Here is a 17011-nt window from a genome sequence, read left to right as displayed (position 1 = left end):
GTTTGCACGTAGATTGTGGTACAGTATGCTCACGTTGCCAAGAGTGGATTGGATCACAACCATTAGTGGTCAGCAAAAATCAATAGTCACACAAAGGGCAAGGAAGTGTGATAGACACAAGAGGCAAAGGCAGCAGGCATGAAGATGAAGAATCACAACATTATGGTCAAGATCAAAATTGAGGCAGTCCAGCATCCTCGCAATTCACTGCCTCCTTGGTTCCTCAAGGAGCCCATTTAGTTTCATTACTGCTAATTCAGCTTGTGATAAAAAGCAGAAGTTGATTACAGCCAAACAAATTTGACTCCATCTGTCGAGCAGTCCACAAGCATAAGCAGAAACCTGCCGGATGGAAACTTAACGTCTACTTTTTTTTTTTTTTTTTAACGTGAACTTTGCTTATACTTGAATCGTGATCATTTGAATATTACTGCTAACAATATAATGGTCCTCACTGATGATTTAAAACTCTAAGGGTTGCTGCTATAATAAATCAAGTGTAATAGACAAAAAGGTAATTGATGATCACTGTCATATTTTAGCATTTTCTGCATTAATCCATCTTGGTATTGATGACATTGTGGGGATAGATAGAGCTACTTTAGCAACAAAGTCGAAAAAAAAGAGGAGAATACATGCTGCAAGATGGTTGGACAGATAGAAGAAAAACAATTATAGACATGTAGAGAGGAAATATGGGATGTCGTGAAGAGTTGAAAGAGAATAGGATACAGCCAAAGATCGTGACTGACAGAGAAAGCCATAATATAGGAGCAAAAATGTAAATAAATAAAAATGTGGAAATTGGCTGATGGACTCGGTGTGAGCACGCTTCCAAGAGTGGCTTTTATATACGAGTCCAAGAGCATTAAACAGCACGTCTATTAACGAAATTTGGCGTGACACCATACGCCACTCTGCTGGAAGCCTCTATTCTGATCACATCCTGCCTCTGCCTGCACCAAAATAAACAAGGACACTTGGAAGCACATTGGGAATGATAAGCAGGTGCACTGTAACTGCAGGCACAGGAGGGGGACTCGAACCCATGGCCAAGTCAACTTGGGCGCCGCACAATCAAATATGAATAAAGTAAAATTGACAACATCAAGAAGATCCAACTGGATACAATTACTGTCTTATGAATATAAGATTAAATAATAAAATATATCTTTGCTGTGTGGCCTGCATGTTAAACCCTCCTCCACTGTGGAGGGTGTCCACTACAGGTAAAAATTATGTTAAATGCCAATTTCTTTATTTCATATGTCATTGTTTTTTGAATGCAAAACTTTAAAAAAAAAGGATTGCCTTTTTAATAATAATAAAAAATTTAATTTATAACACACTTTACATCAAATAAATGATCTCAAAGTGCAACAGTTACAATAAAAGAATAAAAGTTAACAGCAACTGTCACAATAACACAATAAGAACATCAAAAAAATAAGTAGACTTAATGGTGAAAGTGATGTTGAATGTCAATTAAATTGTCATTTGTAATTATTTTTGCATGTAAACTATAATTTTTGCACGGCGGTCTAGTGGTTAGCACACATGTACCTCACAGCTAGGAGACCCGAGTTCAATCCCACCCTCGGCCATCTCTGTGTGGAGTTTGCATGTTCTCCCCCGTGCATGCGTGGGTTTTCTCCGGGTACTCCGGTTTCCTCCCACATTCCAAAAACATGCTAGGTTAATTGGCGACTCCAAATTGTCCATAGGTATGAATGTGAGTGTGAATGGTTGTTTGTCTATATGTGCCCTGTGATTGGCTGGCGACCAGTCCAGGGTGTACCCCGCCTCTTGCCCGAAGACAGCTGGGATAGGCTCCAGCACCCCCGCGATCCTCGTGAGGATAAGCGGTAGAAATTGAATGAATGAATGAACTATAATTATTGTCTATAAAATGTGTTCTGTGATTACATTTTTAGGTGTCTGGAACAGATTAATTGGATTTACATGATTTTCTATGGCAAAAAATTAGCCTTGGTTAGAGTCTGTTTTGGTTTGAGTTAGACCTTTTGTAAAGGATTAATGACACAAACCAAGGCACCACTGTATCTTCATTCCTGCACACTCAGCGTCCGCTTTCGTCCAAGATCACTACTTGTTTGATAAGTTTGTGCATAAACTGACTGTAATCAGTGTCAGACGAGGTTCAATATTCGCTGCAATATTGGAGGACATCCATTCCAGTTCTCTGATGTTGTTTGCTACAAAATACGGAAGTGCATGTGGGGGATGGGTGGGCTATATTTGAGCTGAGGTGGATTCAAAATCCACAGCGAGCCAGCACACAAAAAGACGGCTGGAAACACACAGTGATTCACGCGGAAGCCTCCTCGGGGTGCGTATATATTTTCTACCTTCCCTTTCCTGGGAATGCTTCCTGCAGAAATACATCTGCAAAGCTTTGTGTTGCAATAATCCAATCAATGACTCTTCTGAGAAGATGCTACATGATTTTATAGGCTGAATATAGCAGACAACCATAACCAGAAACAGTGTTTAATAAAAACATATTAGAAATATTGGAAATATGACTGTAAATGTAGGGTGGTAGATGACCAAGCATCCTCCAATGGTATACAGTATAAAAGTGCTGGTCATTTTGCAGGATCCCGCTCATTGCAAGTAGCTGTCACTTACTGGACAAGGGCTCTTGTGGGCATGAGTGGAGGTCAGAGGTCAGCACTTACCCCGCACTTACTGAGAGCGATGTACCACCACCTCTCCCTCACCGACCGAAAACTACGGCCGCCTACGCAGCTCAGGACCTCCTCGTCGTCTTCTCCTTCCACCTGGGAGTGATGTGGGGAGATAGAGAGGATGCCGTCATCCCCACAGGACATATCACTTTTTTTTTTACCGCTGAGGTGCTGATTTAATCGTGCGGGGTTGAGAGCTTGACGCGTGAAGATGGAAAACATATTTCACACATCCCAAAAATAGCCTGAAATGTGGAAACGAGATCTGTCACCCTTTGCTGTGTGATGAACAAATAAGATATGCTGTTTATTGAATACATGACGCATGTCGTTTTTTTTTTTTTTACTTTTTAAGGATGAAGATCGAGGCAGCTTATTTTGAATGCTACTTTTTTCAGTTTGGAGCAGTTGGGTTCACTTTAAAACAGTATCGTGGGACCCACACTGCACTCAATACACCAATTACGCGAGACACACTACGACAAAATGATTGATTTTGAATAAAGACTAAAATAACTACATATACTGTATTTTCCGGACTATGAGTTGCACGTTTTTTCATAGGTTGGCTGTTCCTGCGACTTAGACTCCAGAGCGACTTATAAATTAAAAAAACTATTTGTTACATAAACCCTGGACACCTTTTCTGTTCATGTTTATTTTTTTGTGTAGCTGAATAACTATTGTGTTAGCATATCTTACACCTATTTCGCCTGTTCTCTTATATTTTATTGTTAGAACTTGCCTTCCAAGAGGGCGTAATGTCTGCTTTGGTCAAGTAGTTTGTAAAATAAATTACCCACAAAAAATATACTTATTTATATATATAATATATATATATAATATACTTATACTCATGCATGTTTTTTTTCTACCTAATTATGCATTTTTGGCCTTGCGTGACTTATTGTCCAGAAAATACGATATATAAAAATATAAATATCAACATTTTTCCTTTTTCCCTTTGCATCATTTTTCTCTTTTAAATGTACTACTAAGCCGACACGGTGGTCTAGTGGCTAGCGCGCAGACTTCACAGCGAGGAGACCAGGGTTCAATTTCACCCTCGGCCATCTCTGTGTGGAGTTTGCATGTCCTCCCTGTGCATGCGTGGGTTTTCTCCGGGTACTCCGGTTTCCTCCCACATTCCAAAAACATGCTAGGTTAATTGGCGACTCCAAATTGTCCATAGGTATGAATGTGAGTGTGAATGGTTGTTTGTCTATATGTGCCCTGTGATTGGCTGGCGACCAGTCCAGGGTGTACCCCGCCTCTCGTTCGAAGACAGCTGGGATAGGCTCCAGCACCCCCGCGACCCTCGTGAGGAAAAAGCGGTAGAAAATGAAATGAATGAATGAATGTACTACTATCTACTACCTACGTCTGCCGATACAGCGTCGGCGAAGTTTCAACGGAAGTAACACTACTGCAGTGTGGACATCCTGGATGTGTTTCTTTGTTTTTCTTTATTTTTATCAGAATTGGGACATGGTATCGGCCAATATTCAAAATGAAAAGTGACTCTGAGGCAAAAAAAAAGTGTAAGTGCACCATTGGGGCAGCGTTGCATCTAGTCCAGACCTAAGCTCACATTAGCATATCTGTTTATTTTTCTCTTTTCATGCAGTGTATCATAGACCAGGTCTATAAGTAGCACCCTGTGGAAATGCATCAATCGCGAGAAAAGCTGTGGTGTTATTGTCCTTATGCATCAACAACAGTAAATACGAAACTACTTCTTTGGAACTCTGCATCTTTTTTGCAAATATGAAACTACTGATGAATAAAAGGAATTGATGTCGTCACCTATAGCGGTAATCAACTATGGCGGCGGTAGCTCCACTGTAATAGATCAATACACTTTTAATGCAAGCCGTGAAAAGGACTTGATGAATGAGGCAATAAAAAAAACCTGTGCTCGCCCTCCGTAAGAGAGGAGAGAATTTCATAGCTAGAAAGTTGTTGCTTAATGGATGACATGAAAATCAATAGGGGTTCTCGCGCTTACCACACATCCTGACCAGGTGTAGCGGGTGGTGAGGTTGATGACCTGGTTGTTCTCAGGCCTCAGCACCGCTTCCTTCTGGTAGCAGTTCTGATGCAGATGGAAAATGATACGAATGAATAAATTAATATATAAATCATACCTGTTGGCTTTCATTATGCATTATGTGGACTTACATACAAATAGGAAAATATGGCAACATTACAATACAAATTCAGCCGGCGTTATTCTATTTTCAAGCATCGGCAAAAGCTTTTGAGAACTACTTTCAATTGCACCGTGCACTGCTGCATAATGCATTTATAGAAAATGATCACGTAGCTAATGCTGCTGACAATAACCGGCCTTTTAATTATCTGTTTCTGCTTTATGATTCCGCCTACTCATGTTGCACAGTGTAGCAACAATATGGCAATAGAATATGGTCCCCGGGTGGTAGGTATTAATAGTGTTATTGATTGCTAGGTAGAAAAAAAAAAATCCTCCCCACGCAGTTGCCGTCGATATAATATAACCGCCTATAATTGAAAAATGTCAACGGCAGCGGGATGGAACACAACAGCTTTGTTTTGAATCTGTACTACTTGGGACTGCTCAGTTGGAAGCAAAAATGGGAAAAATTAAAATTGGCAGCTTCTTGACCTGAGAAAACAAAACTTGTATTTACATGATTATAAACATTATTTCATAAGATATGATAGCAAATATATAATTAGTTATTTATCATGAAATAAAACAATATTTAAATTGTTATATAAAATGACTATTAGATTTAGATACATACTGTAAAATATAAATTTAACAAATTATTTTCTGATATGGCGACTCCAAATTGTCCATAGGTATGAATGTGAGTGTGAATGGTTGTTTGTCTATATGTGCTCTGTGATTTGCTGGCGACCAGTCCAGGGTGTACCCCGCCTCTCGCCCGAAGACAGCTGGGATAGGCTCCAGCACCCCCGCGACCCTCGTGAGGATAAGCGGTAGAAAATGAATGAATTAATTTTCTGATATTTTAAAACATTTTCTAGACACAGTGCACTAAATTTGCATCAATATCGCCTCAAGAAAACAAACACTTAACATATTGCAGTGCATTTGAACAATTTGTATTTATGCAATCAACCAACAAAATATAATAAATGTAATCACATTAATTCCCAATTTTCCTGGCTAATACGTGCCACATTCCATGCATGTCTCACCTTTTCAGGCCTCTTGTACACAGCCGGCCACTGAGAAGCGTCGTCAAAGTAGAGTAATATGTTCTGACAGCAGCGAGACTGCACAGAGGGACGTAGCAGGAATGGGGTGGGGGGGGGGGGGGCAGCGAGAGAGAGAGAAAGGAAATATTAGAAGCAAGGCAAGTGAAGGATGCACAAGGATCACAGAGGAGGCAGCTAGAGATTTAAATAACAAAAAAAAATGTCCCACAAGTCTGCAGGGCTAAAAAGAGATGAGAAGTGACATTCTAAACGAGAGAAGAAAAACACAACAGTGGAACGGAGGGATGTGGCGGCAGGGAGGAGTGAAGGAGGGAAAGGAGGAAGAGACTGAGAAGAGGCAGAGGAAGCAAGGAAGGAGGAGAGCATCAGTTGACATGAGGTCAAAGTAACGGAAGAACAACCGAACGATCATGCATGTCGGCAGATAGTGAAGTGTGACAGTGACTTGAATGACAATGACAAAAAAGACACACGCACGTAGAAAACACACACACTTCCAAATGTGTCACCTTACCTTAGGATAACGGAACCGGAAGTCCAGACGTCCAAAGTCGGTGAGGAAGCAGAAACGAGTGAGGAAAACCCAGTCCTGTGGACAAGATAGGCCATCGAGTGTCAGAAAATATCGCCAATGTGTTATTTCATCACTTTTTCCCCACAAACTGTTCACTATTAAAAAGCAAAGAAAAAGCAAAACCCAAAACATTTTGTGAAGTCTTTGTGAAGTTAAAGTTTTTTTATATTTTGCACAAAAACTTTGGGACATTGACCCTATATATGTGTATATTGTATTATCACATACTACAGTATTAATTGGCCCTGTACCCTAGAAACCGCCCATTAATGATACGGGAAAAGGCCGAAATGATAACGGTGTCAAAGCCCAGGGCAGTGATACTGATAAAATATAGAGTTTAACCATGTCCAGTATCAGCCCCCGTAGCTGTCCACTCAGAGCGCGCTGCTCTGGTATCGTGCCCGTGAATCAACCAATCAGAGAACAGCTCACAAGTGCTTAGTGCCTAGTGCTTCTCCAGTCACCAAAAAACCCAAACTTGATTAATGGAACTTTAATTGTCAGACATTGATAAGATAAGACTGTTGATAAAATATTATTGTTGAAATATTTTTTGCAATTGTTGTGTTTACACTGTTTAGATATAATACATGTAATAAACGGAACATTTTCCGGAAACAAAATTGTCTTTTGATTAAATAGTACGTGATAATAAGCTCATGATTAAATAGTATGTGATAATAAGATCATCACATGGTTTGTCTGGTATCAGGCCGAGTATCATGCCCCCGTGTGCCAGTATCTGATACTGACACTTGGGGGCATGATACCTGGCCTGATACCAGACAAACCATGTGATAACCTATAATTATATAATAAATACTTTTTACCAATATGTAACAACATGGAAATGTATTTCCTACCAGTGTACAAAAAAAGCACGACGTTATGATGATTTTATGTTGATGCAACTCACGTTTCCACATTGTGGACATGCACACCATGTTTTTAGCTACACACCCAGTGAGTGGGCCTCCTCTGGGGGGCTCAAACGTGCTTCTCCTTTCCCACTTATTAAAAGTGGCCTAAAAGGCCGGTTGCTATGAACTCTTGAGCCTCAGCCAACACCCTGTGCACTATTATATAGTAATTACCTCTGGTCGGCTACATAAACAAGTAGTGAAGTGCAATGGAGAGAGAGCAGTGTAGCATCAGCCAGCTTCACGTCCATACATCAACTTGAACAAAAACCGCCACCGTTATCTCAGCCACTGCCTTGCAAGCTAGCGTCAGCCCCTGGGAACTTATAATTCAAACTCTATAAGTCACAGGAGTGCCTCCCCATCGGGGGTCCCGTGACCCTTACTTCTCCCCGCGTGTTGTTCAGGGTGATGCTTTAAGTCCGTAGCCGTGGTGACAACCGAGGTGGAATCGAGCCAGGCTCCACAGACAGACTCTGCAGCAGACCGACGTTGGATATCATTTAAGTCATCGCTGGGACCGCGACTGTTGCCCGTTATTGCTGTCCGCTTGTTGTCATGGCAACAGCAGCATGCCTTAGCTTCGCGCGCTGCCATGGACACGGCGAAAAAAGGCAGAGGCGGTCATTAACAGCGCAGCAATAATTGTGTTTGATGGAGCTCTCATTTGTACATTTGTCTGTCTAACATGGGAGACTGAATAACGCTGGAGCTCACACTGAACAATGGCCTGAAGAGTACTTGAATTATTTCACTTCCTTTTTGGCCCTTTCTTTGCGCCTTACATATACTACATAAACATGGGTTTTCTTCATCACGCATACCTTTACACTGGTTGACAAGTTCCAAAACTATGGGTGTGGAATAATTGTTACTTTACTTGTATTACTGTTATTCATTAAAGTATTGATGTTACAAGAAAAAAGTCATAAAACATTGTTACGACAATAACTTTATAACTAATATTGGGAGAAAAAACTGTTACTGTCACATAGTAAACAGCAGCATTTTACCCAGAAGAAGAATAAAACCATATTATATAAAACAATGTCAGAAAAAAGTCGGAATGTTTTGAGACTGAAGTAACATTACAATGTTACGACTTTAAAGGGTCACCTATATGAACACATGCTCATTTTTGAGTAAAGTTGTAATAATAATTCATTCATTTTCTACCGCTTATCGTCACAAGGGTCGCAGAGGGTGCTGGAGCCTATCCCAGCGGTCTTAGGGCGAGAGACGGGGTACACCCTGGACTGCTCGCCAGCAAATCACAGAGCACATTGAACTCAGGTCTCCTAGCTGTGAGGCCAGTGCGTGAACCACTCTTCCACTGTGCGTCCGTAGTAATATTGGCATGACAAAAATGTTTTTTCGGACTCAAATTGCATCATGACAGGGAATGTGGAACAGCCAAATTGTGTGCTGTGTATGTCCAGTGCCCCCTTTTTGTTTTGAGTGTGTTTGTATTGCTGTTGACGTTTTGTTTAAATATAAAAATAAATAAAAATAAAGTATTAATAAAAAAAAAAAAAAAAATTCAGTTATTTTTGATGGCATTGATGATATTAGTGTTCTGCCTAGCAACAAGTGACGAAAAGTGGCAAAATCCGGAAAATTAATTTCATCTATTGTCAATGCTTTTGTAATGAAGCCTTGCAAGCATCACATCTCTTGTGACATCACACTTTTATTGTGAGGACATTTATAATAATAATAATTTCTCTTTGTGAAGATATTTTTGCTGGTCCACCCAACAAAACAGCTTGGATGAGCTCCTCCTACTCCTTTGTGCATGTAAAAAGGTCTGAAATTGACCTTGGTCTTTTGAACTGGACTCTGGATGAAGTTTCTCATTAATCCTCTTATTTTGTAGGGGTCCCCGTCTGTGTGTGTGTGTACGAATGTGTGCATGCTCCTGTGCCATTAATCAAGCACTACGCATTGATGCCGTATCCAGTCGATTTAGCATCATTTCGTTTTCTCGCTTTCCTCCCTCACAATCTGTCCTTTCATCTCCTCTGTGCCTTTCTCCCCCCCCCCCTCTCTCTCTCTCTCCAGATGCCCGTTTGCTTGCTACGCCTCATTAACAATTAATTACCAATCAGCTAGTCGAGTCACCCCTGGACCGCCGGGCCTTTCAATGATTCATTAGTTAGGGATACACAACGCTGCAGCACATAAACACACACAGCGGAAAAACTACATGAGCGCACAACATACCAGACACACACACTTGGTTCTTCACACTGAAGTCAACAAGACACATGAAAGCTCTCCTTCAAGCACACAGATTTGTCTTATCATAACACGCTCATTAAAAAGAGATGCAGGGATTGAAATGTTGGCTTGTGTGCACTTTGATGACAAATTGAAGGCTTTTCAGCACCTTTCAAAAAAAAAAAGTGCTTTGGCAATACAGAGCTGGCATACTTTGGAGGGAGGACATGACAATAATGAAGTCGGCAAGTCCCATTTCACAGCGTCAGCCTATTAAAATGCACAAATGTTGCACTGCCGCATTCCGTCAGTTTGTCAACGTGAGTGATGGACTTCTACTGATGAATGTGGACATCACTATTTAAATTAAGAGGGGGGGGAAATAAATACTTTCAAGGGCTTGCATTAATTTAGGATAAAAACCCTAATGGTGTTTCCGGTTGAACACACATGAACTTACAGTCTTAAACGCAACACTGATACGGCATTCAAGTCATGTTGTTGTTGTTGTTGTTAAGCTTTCTGCATCATCGGGTGTTGACTTGATTACGGAGCCACCATGGGAGCTGAGCTATAAACAAACCTAGTTAACAATACCAGGGTGTATTGGAGCCAAAAAATAATGCTTAGGAAGTAGGAATTATGTGTGCAGCTACTAGAATAACGCCATAATGCTTCCATAAAAAGTCATAATGTTACAAAAATAAAGTTGTAATGTTAGATTTTAGATTAAGGATAAAGTTGTTGCAATACAACAAGGCAAAAAAAATTACAATAGGAAAAAAAAGAGTTAAAATTTTTAGAATAAGGCATAATAATATTAAAATAAAGTCAAAATATTATGCCAACACAGTAACAATATTAGGATAAGAACGTTTACAAGAAGAAAGAGGAATAGTTGGAAAATAAGGAAAAAAAACGCTCAGCAGAAACGGAAAGAACAGCTGTAATTTTCGGAGAATACTGTCGTCCCTTGTTTATCTCTGAAGTGATACACCAGACGGGCGCCGCTTTAAACCTAGCAATCTAACAAGCTAACTGGCTTCCTATTTATTTATTCTAAACTAAACAATGGGTTTGAAACTGAGTGCGGTAGAAAGACAAGGAAAGAAGCTAAAAACACGTCAGACTCTGCATCCTTGGCTGTAAGTTAAGGTAATGTTATGTAAAGCAATGTCTTTTCAATGTAACATTACAGATGCCTAGTGACCAGAATAATTCATTTGACTTGTCTTTCAACATTTTTTGACTAATAATAGGTCGCAGTCAACCACAAAACAACGCTCATTAATCAATTTATTTATTTCTTAAAAAAACATTGATCGCAATTGTAATTTACGAGAATAAACTCATATCATTAGGAAAAACATATACCGTGTATACCAAAACATTATGGGAATCATGCCATAATATTACAAGAACAATATTTACAAAGATTACGTGAAGTGGTCCTATTATGATCCTTCTTCAGCCCTTTGTATCGAGTTGTGGACTCCTATAGAGCAGCTCCACACAATAACCCGCACAGAAAGCTTTCTAGATCTTCCATTATCTGAACCTATTCCATCTAGATTTCCAAAATGTATTACACCCATGGTCTGCCTCCAGGCACACCCACAGCAAAGTGGATTTAAGGAGGACTGCCGAACCCCACGTTCTAATTGTGTCGGTATAGGAGTTGATAAATGAATAAACCCTTTGGAGAGCTACTTCAAAAGTAGTTAGGAGGTACTGGTAGCTCATGAAACACAAACAGGACATCCCTGACCTACCATGTATGAACTCAAAGAGTGGTAAAGGAGGTCCACATTTACTGACCATCTTGACATCGGTAGTGGAAATGCGGTCGTTGTTATTTGTTATTGAACATGTTATTTGCGGGACTACACGTGTTTAAAATAACTCGGGTAGTCCCACTGAAAACTGTGACGTAGTCCTCCAGCTGTACACTGTGGTTTAGCAAATATTCAAGTGTCCATTGTATCCTTCTTCAGTATATGGCCCAAAAAAACATTTGGATACCCCTTATATATGTAAACCCAGATAGTGTCAAAAATCATATGGAACTATCTGAACAAGAAACATATGATTTATATTTCACTATAAGATAACCTAGTTCCAATCCTAGCACTCCCAAGTAAATCATTCCGTACTAGTCCCCAGTTCATCTTTGCTCTGAAAGCAGCCACTTTATCCACTGTCCCTCTTAGGCCCGCCTCCCCACAGAGACACTATTTTCTGATTGGCCAGCATCCAGAAGCCTTCAAACGGGGCACTCTGCTGCCTGTTTTATGCATTCTGCCCCACACCTTGACCCTGTTTGTAAAAGTCTCTGCTGTCTGAAAGTTTACGCTCATCGGATTACTGCAAGTGGAGACGTCTCAGCTGAAGTGAGGAGATAATGTTTCGTCCAAGCTAGCCTACCAAGGATGAGGGGACAACATGGAGATAGGCCTCTGAGACAATGGCAGCTTGGATGTTGCGTTATAGCAGCAAATATGTCTATGCGCCTACAGCTCCAGCTTTGTTGACAACAAAGTTTTTTTTTTTGTCTCCCTGCCAAGATTTTCCTTGCTGGACACAAAAGTGCGACCTTCCCCTGACCTTAACCCTCGCTACTGCCGCTCAATGGGACGTTTTATCAGCGCCTACACACATACCATGAGCAACTTAGGCTAATTGTCAACATCGACTAGTAAAGCCCAGTCGGCTGGACTGATGCCTTTGGATAAATTTGTTTTCAGGAGATAAAGTCTCAACAACATGAAGTTGACTTGGGATGACTTGCACGGCGTGAAAAAATGGCGGCTCGTTTTTTTAGTGAGTGTGCTCATGTTCGGGTGACCTTGGGACAGGGGCGTATGAGCGAGACTGATACACACACACACAATATGCCAATGTGCAGTGCCGCCTGGTGGTACTGAAGGAGCTGCGTTTTGCTTTTCTCGCTAAATGATCCATGATGAGTTCAGGGACTGTGGAAGAGGGGAAAAAGCCAGCATATAATATTTGGGCACCTTTTTTCTTCACTCTAATAAATGCAACAGCAAGACATATTCCTTAAGACCTCATTTCTTCCTTGGGAGTTTCATTCATTCATTCATTTTCTACCACTTTTCCTCACGAGGGTCGCGGGGGTGCTGGAGCCTATCCCAGCTGTCTTTGGGCGAGAGGCGGGGTACACCCTGGACTGGTTGCCAGCCAATCACAGGGCACATATAGACAAACAACCATTCACACTCACATTCATACCTATGGACAATTTGGAGTCGCCAATTAACCTAGCATGTTTTTGGAATGTGGGAGGAAACCGGAGTACCCGGAGAAAACCCACGCATGCACGGGGAGAACATGCAAACTCCACACAGAGATGGCCGAGGGTGGAATTGAACCCTAGTCTCCTAGCTGTGAGGTCTGCGCAGTAACCCCTTGGGAGTTTCATTTACTCTAATTAGGCATTAGAGGCGGGCCTTTTATTTTTTTTACAATTTTTTTGTAATACCGTAATTTCCAGTATATAAACCGCTACAATCTTTTGTGCAACTTTGAAAAAAATTATGACCATGTTGTAATCTTGTCACATCTCCAAGTACTACTAATCGTTTAAATACTGTACCGTTCGCAAGTCAGTGAGGTAACAGTAGCTCTTTCTTTAGCAAGCTATATGGGAACTCACAACGAGCTGTCAACCCATTGTAAATCGCAGCAGGTCATTACTCAATATAACAGTCCGACTCACGGTGTCAATCTTAGAAGGTTATTATGGTAGTTTGTTTTGTTGAAGAGGGTATCAGGCCTTTATGGGGGCGGGACCTCTGGGCCTACTGGACCAATACAGTTATTGGCATTCTGTTCATTATCATGGTTAATATTTTCATCACTATTATTCCAAACAGTAAGCATGACATTACTTTGTCCTCTCCATTATGGCCTTTATGATGTACTCCTGTTTGTTTCTGTTGTTTGGTTATTGTTGATATAGTTCTCGTCTCTTTCTGTATTGTGCCTGCACCCCCCCCCCCTTTTATTTCTTTTTTCTTCTTCTCTATCCCCTCCTGCTCCGGTCGAAGTGCTTCAAATGTGAATACAAACAAAACATTAAATAAAGTCAAATAGAAGCTTTATACAGTGGCATGAAAAAGTTGGGCACCTGTGATAATTCATTCATTCATTCATTTTCTAACGCTTTTTCCTCACGAGGGGTGGGTGTTGGAGCCTATCCCAGCTGTCTTCGGGCGAGAGGCGGGGTAAACGCTGGACTGGTCGCCAGCCAATCACAGGGCACATATAAACAAACAACCATTCACACTCGCATTCATACTTATGGACAATTTGGAGTCGCCAATTAACCTAGCATGTTTTTGGAATGTGGGAGGAAACCGGAGTAGCCGGAGAAAACACACACATGCAAACATGCAAACTCTGGTCTCGTAGGTGTGAGGTCTGCGTGCTAACCACTCGACTGCCGTGACATGTGATAATATTTCATTATAAATCACTGGTTGTTGTGATAAGATATTTCTACTCTTAAGAGACGATGCAACTTGCAATTGGCCGCCTTAAATACCCTTTCTCGTGATTGGTATGATCTTGGTATGTAGGTCAAGGGTCAATGAGCTTACCAGATTTTCAAATTTTGTGTTCCAATAATTAGTGCTAAAAGGTATTCAAATCAATAAAACAAGGGAGCCCAAATTTAAGCACCTGCCTGCTTTTGTTTCAATAATTATTGCACACTAAATCCTATAAACTTAATTTCACTTCTTATCTATCACTGTGTTTGTTTGCTATATGATATATTTAACTGGAATTTCTGATCTAAACAACCAGTGATTTATAAAAAGAGAATCTTGAAAATAACCAGGGGTGCCTGGTCCCAAATGTCCCAAACTTTTTCATAGCACTGTACCATTTATTTGTGGACACAATTTGCATCTGTCCCACGTGGAATAAATCCTTTTCTTGTGTTTCCTGATAATTTAAAGCGACAACTGCAGCTTTACAGTTGCCCTGTCTGTTGTGCTTTATTGTTACCGAGACATCTCATGTTGGTTTTAATCAGAGTAAATGTTATTACAACCACCTCATGGGAAAAGGAGATGCCTACCTGAAGAGCAGTGTTTATTTTTTCAAGCTCACAAAGCACTCCGCATCTATTTGAGGAAATATTAGCGAGGCAGACTTCCTTAAACAGTCATACTGCTTGAGCAGTGCTGCAGATTCACTGTGGCGTTCAAGGACATCTCACTGGTTGTGATGGATGAATGCAGCGTATGATACATCCCATCCATCCATCCATCCATCCAGGATCACTCCAATCATTTGGGGGAGGGGCATTCAAACTGGTAAATGTTGCAATGTTGCACTCTTTATTTAGTCAGCACGTCAGCACTGTAAGTTTTCTGGTTGGCATTCAATTGTGTGCTGGTTGTCGCCTGCCTAATACATTGTGTGTTTTGCATTGTTGTGGCACAGCGGGCGATGCACACGGAGTCTGGTTATCTCCTAGTACAGCCATGTTTTTTTGGTTTTTCCTGGCTGCTAGATCAAATACTGGCAAGAAAATGGAAAGCTGAGGATAGTGTAAAAATATCCTCATTTAAAAACAATATTCTAGGTCCAATAGTAAGGCTGTTGGTGCAGACAGTCCCACTGAGTTCATTGTAATAACAACATACTTTATTAGGGAAATGAATAATTGAACAGATATATTCTATTCTAGTATACAGTATACATTTATGCAAAAAGGACAGTACCGCCTACTAGTGGACTGGAGCGGAACATTGCAAAGTATGACCAGAAGCTGACACGGCATGGACTGACCACTGGGCATTGGCTGAGGTTTGGAACTCTATAATTGATTATTTATTTACATTTTGTATTGGGCAGAGTCCACAAAGGTAGCAATGGTATGCATTTCCTTCTATAGGTCAAGGTTGGGGCTGTTTTACTCAACTGCAGAGAGTACCAGGTGTTTATCAGGGGAAATTTTCTAGGGGAGAGGTGTTTATCTATCTATCTTACCTATATTTATCTAAACTATACAATAGTAATACATTTCCCATTATGTCTAAATGTCTACTTATTCAGGCAATTGACTGAGGCAATGGGATTTAAATCAGGGGAAGATGTGGGATGGTCCAAAAGAGTGATGTTATTCTCACTGAAAAAGTCCTTGGTCAAGCCAGCATTGTGAACAGCACTTTGTCCCGTTGGAAAACCCAGTTGTTACCACACAGACGAGGGGCATCGGCCATTGCAACATTTGCACATAACCATCCACCTTTTGACGACCCTGCACCACCTAAAGCTCCAGTGTTCCACTGACTGAAAAAGCACCCAACATCATGATGGAAAACCCCTCTACTGTGCCGGGTAAAAACATCTCAGGTGGGATCTCCTTGTCATGCCAGTAACGTTGGAAGCCATCTCAACCATCAAGCTTACATTTCTTCTCAGGGAATTAAACGTTTTTCCCACCTTTCAATATCCCATGTTTGATGGTCCCTGGGCAGTTTACGGCTTTAAAGGAGAAAAGGTCTTTGAATTTAATTTTGAGTTTTTTGTTTTTGAAACCCTTTTCCCGCAGATGCTGTCTGCTGGTTATTGCGTTGCAGTCTGCACCAATAAGGGCCTTAATTTGGGAGTACCGCCTTGTGTCTTGACGGACGACCAATTGGATCATCAGCACAGCGCAGGGGTCATTTTTTGGGGGTCTACCACATGACTTTTCTGTTGTTTGTTTTGCAATGGCACGCTGCGAGAGGCCTTGCTTACGCAGCTCGACAATTCAACCACGTTCAAGAAGAGAAAGCTTCTTAGCTTTAGCTATCAGGAAGGCATGGCCATTTGAATGCCTGACAGAAAATGAACATTTTGAGCAGATTCTGGCATTTATAGCATGTGGTCTTAAACTTTTGATCACATGAATGGTTGGTTGTCTATATGTGCCCTGTGATTGGCTGGCAACCAGTCTAGGGTGTACCCCGCCTCTCGCACAAAGACAGCTGGGATAGGTTCCAGCACCCCTGCGACCCTTGTGAGGATAAGCGGTAGAAACTGAATGATTGAAAAACAACCATTTTTACATTACAATTTCCAACTGTTTTTTTTTTTTTTATCTCAGTCCCCATTTTTGATTTTGCATATTGGAGCGCTACTTAAAACCCCATTCCGGTCCAAAAGTGCAAAATGCATATTCTAGCAATTTTTCAACTGGTCTAATATTTTGATCAGAGCTGTATATATACAGTATTTTTATATATAGAGTACATGACATTTGTAATACATGTGGATGATAGATGAGTGCATATGTTTAACTTTAGACTCTACTTGATATCAGGTATCTTTTC

At 40.8% G+C, this 17011-nt stretch overlaps 1 protein-coding gene across 1 annotated transcript in view; it reads right to left on the bottom strand.

The window, feature by feature from the left end:
* The window catches only part of tmem145 (transmembrane protein 145), a 34643-nt gene that overhangs the window by 16523 nt on the left and 1109 nt on the right, over positions 1-17011 (bottom strand). Inside the window, exons 2-5 of the mRNA XM_058054142.2 lie at positions 6457-6531; positions 5922-5999; positions 4720-4806; positions 2703-2804 (exon numbers count right to left, since the gene is read on the bottom strand). Of these exons, the coding sequence (XP_057910125.2) occupies positions 2703-2804; positions 4720-4806; positions 5922-5999; positions 6457-6531 (342 nt within the window). The remainder of the gene's footprint in view (positions 1-2702; positions 2805-4719; positions 4807-5921; positions 6000-6456; positions 6532-17011) is intronic.

Source organism: Doryrhamphus excisus, linkage group LG5, assembly GCF_037039965.1.
Source record: "Doryrhamphus excisus strain RoL-2023G ecotype Guam linkage group LG5, RoL_Dexc_Guam_v1.1, whole genome shotgun sequence".
Classification (NCBI taxonomy): domain Eukaryota; kingdom Metazoa; phylum Chordata; class Actinopteri; order Syngnathiformes; family Syngnathidae; genus Doryrhamphus; species Doryrhamphus excisus.
This window is presented reverse-complemented; position numbering and strand designations above follow the sequence as displayed.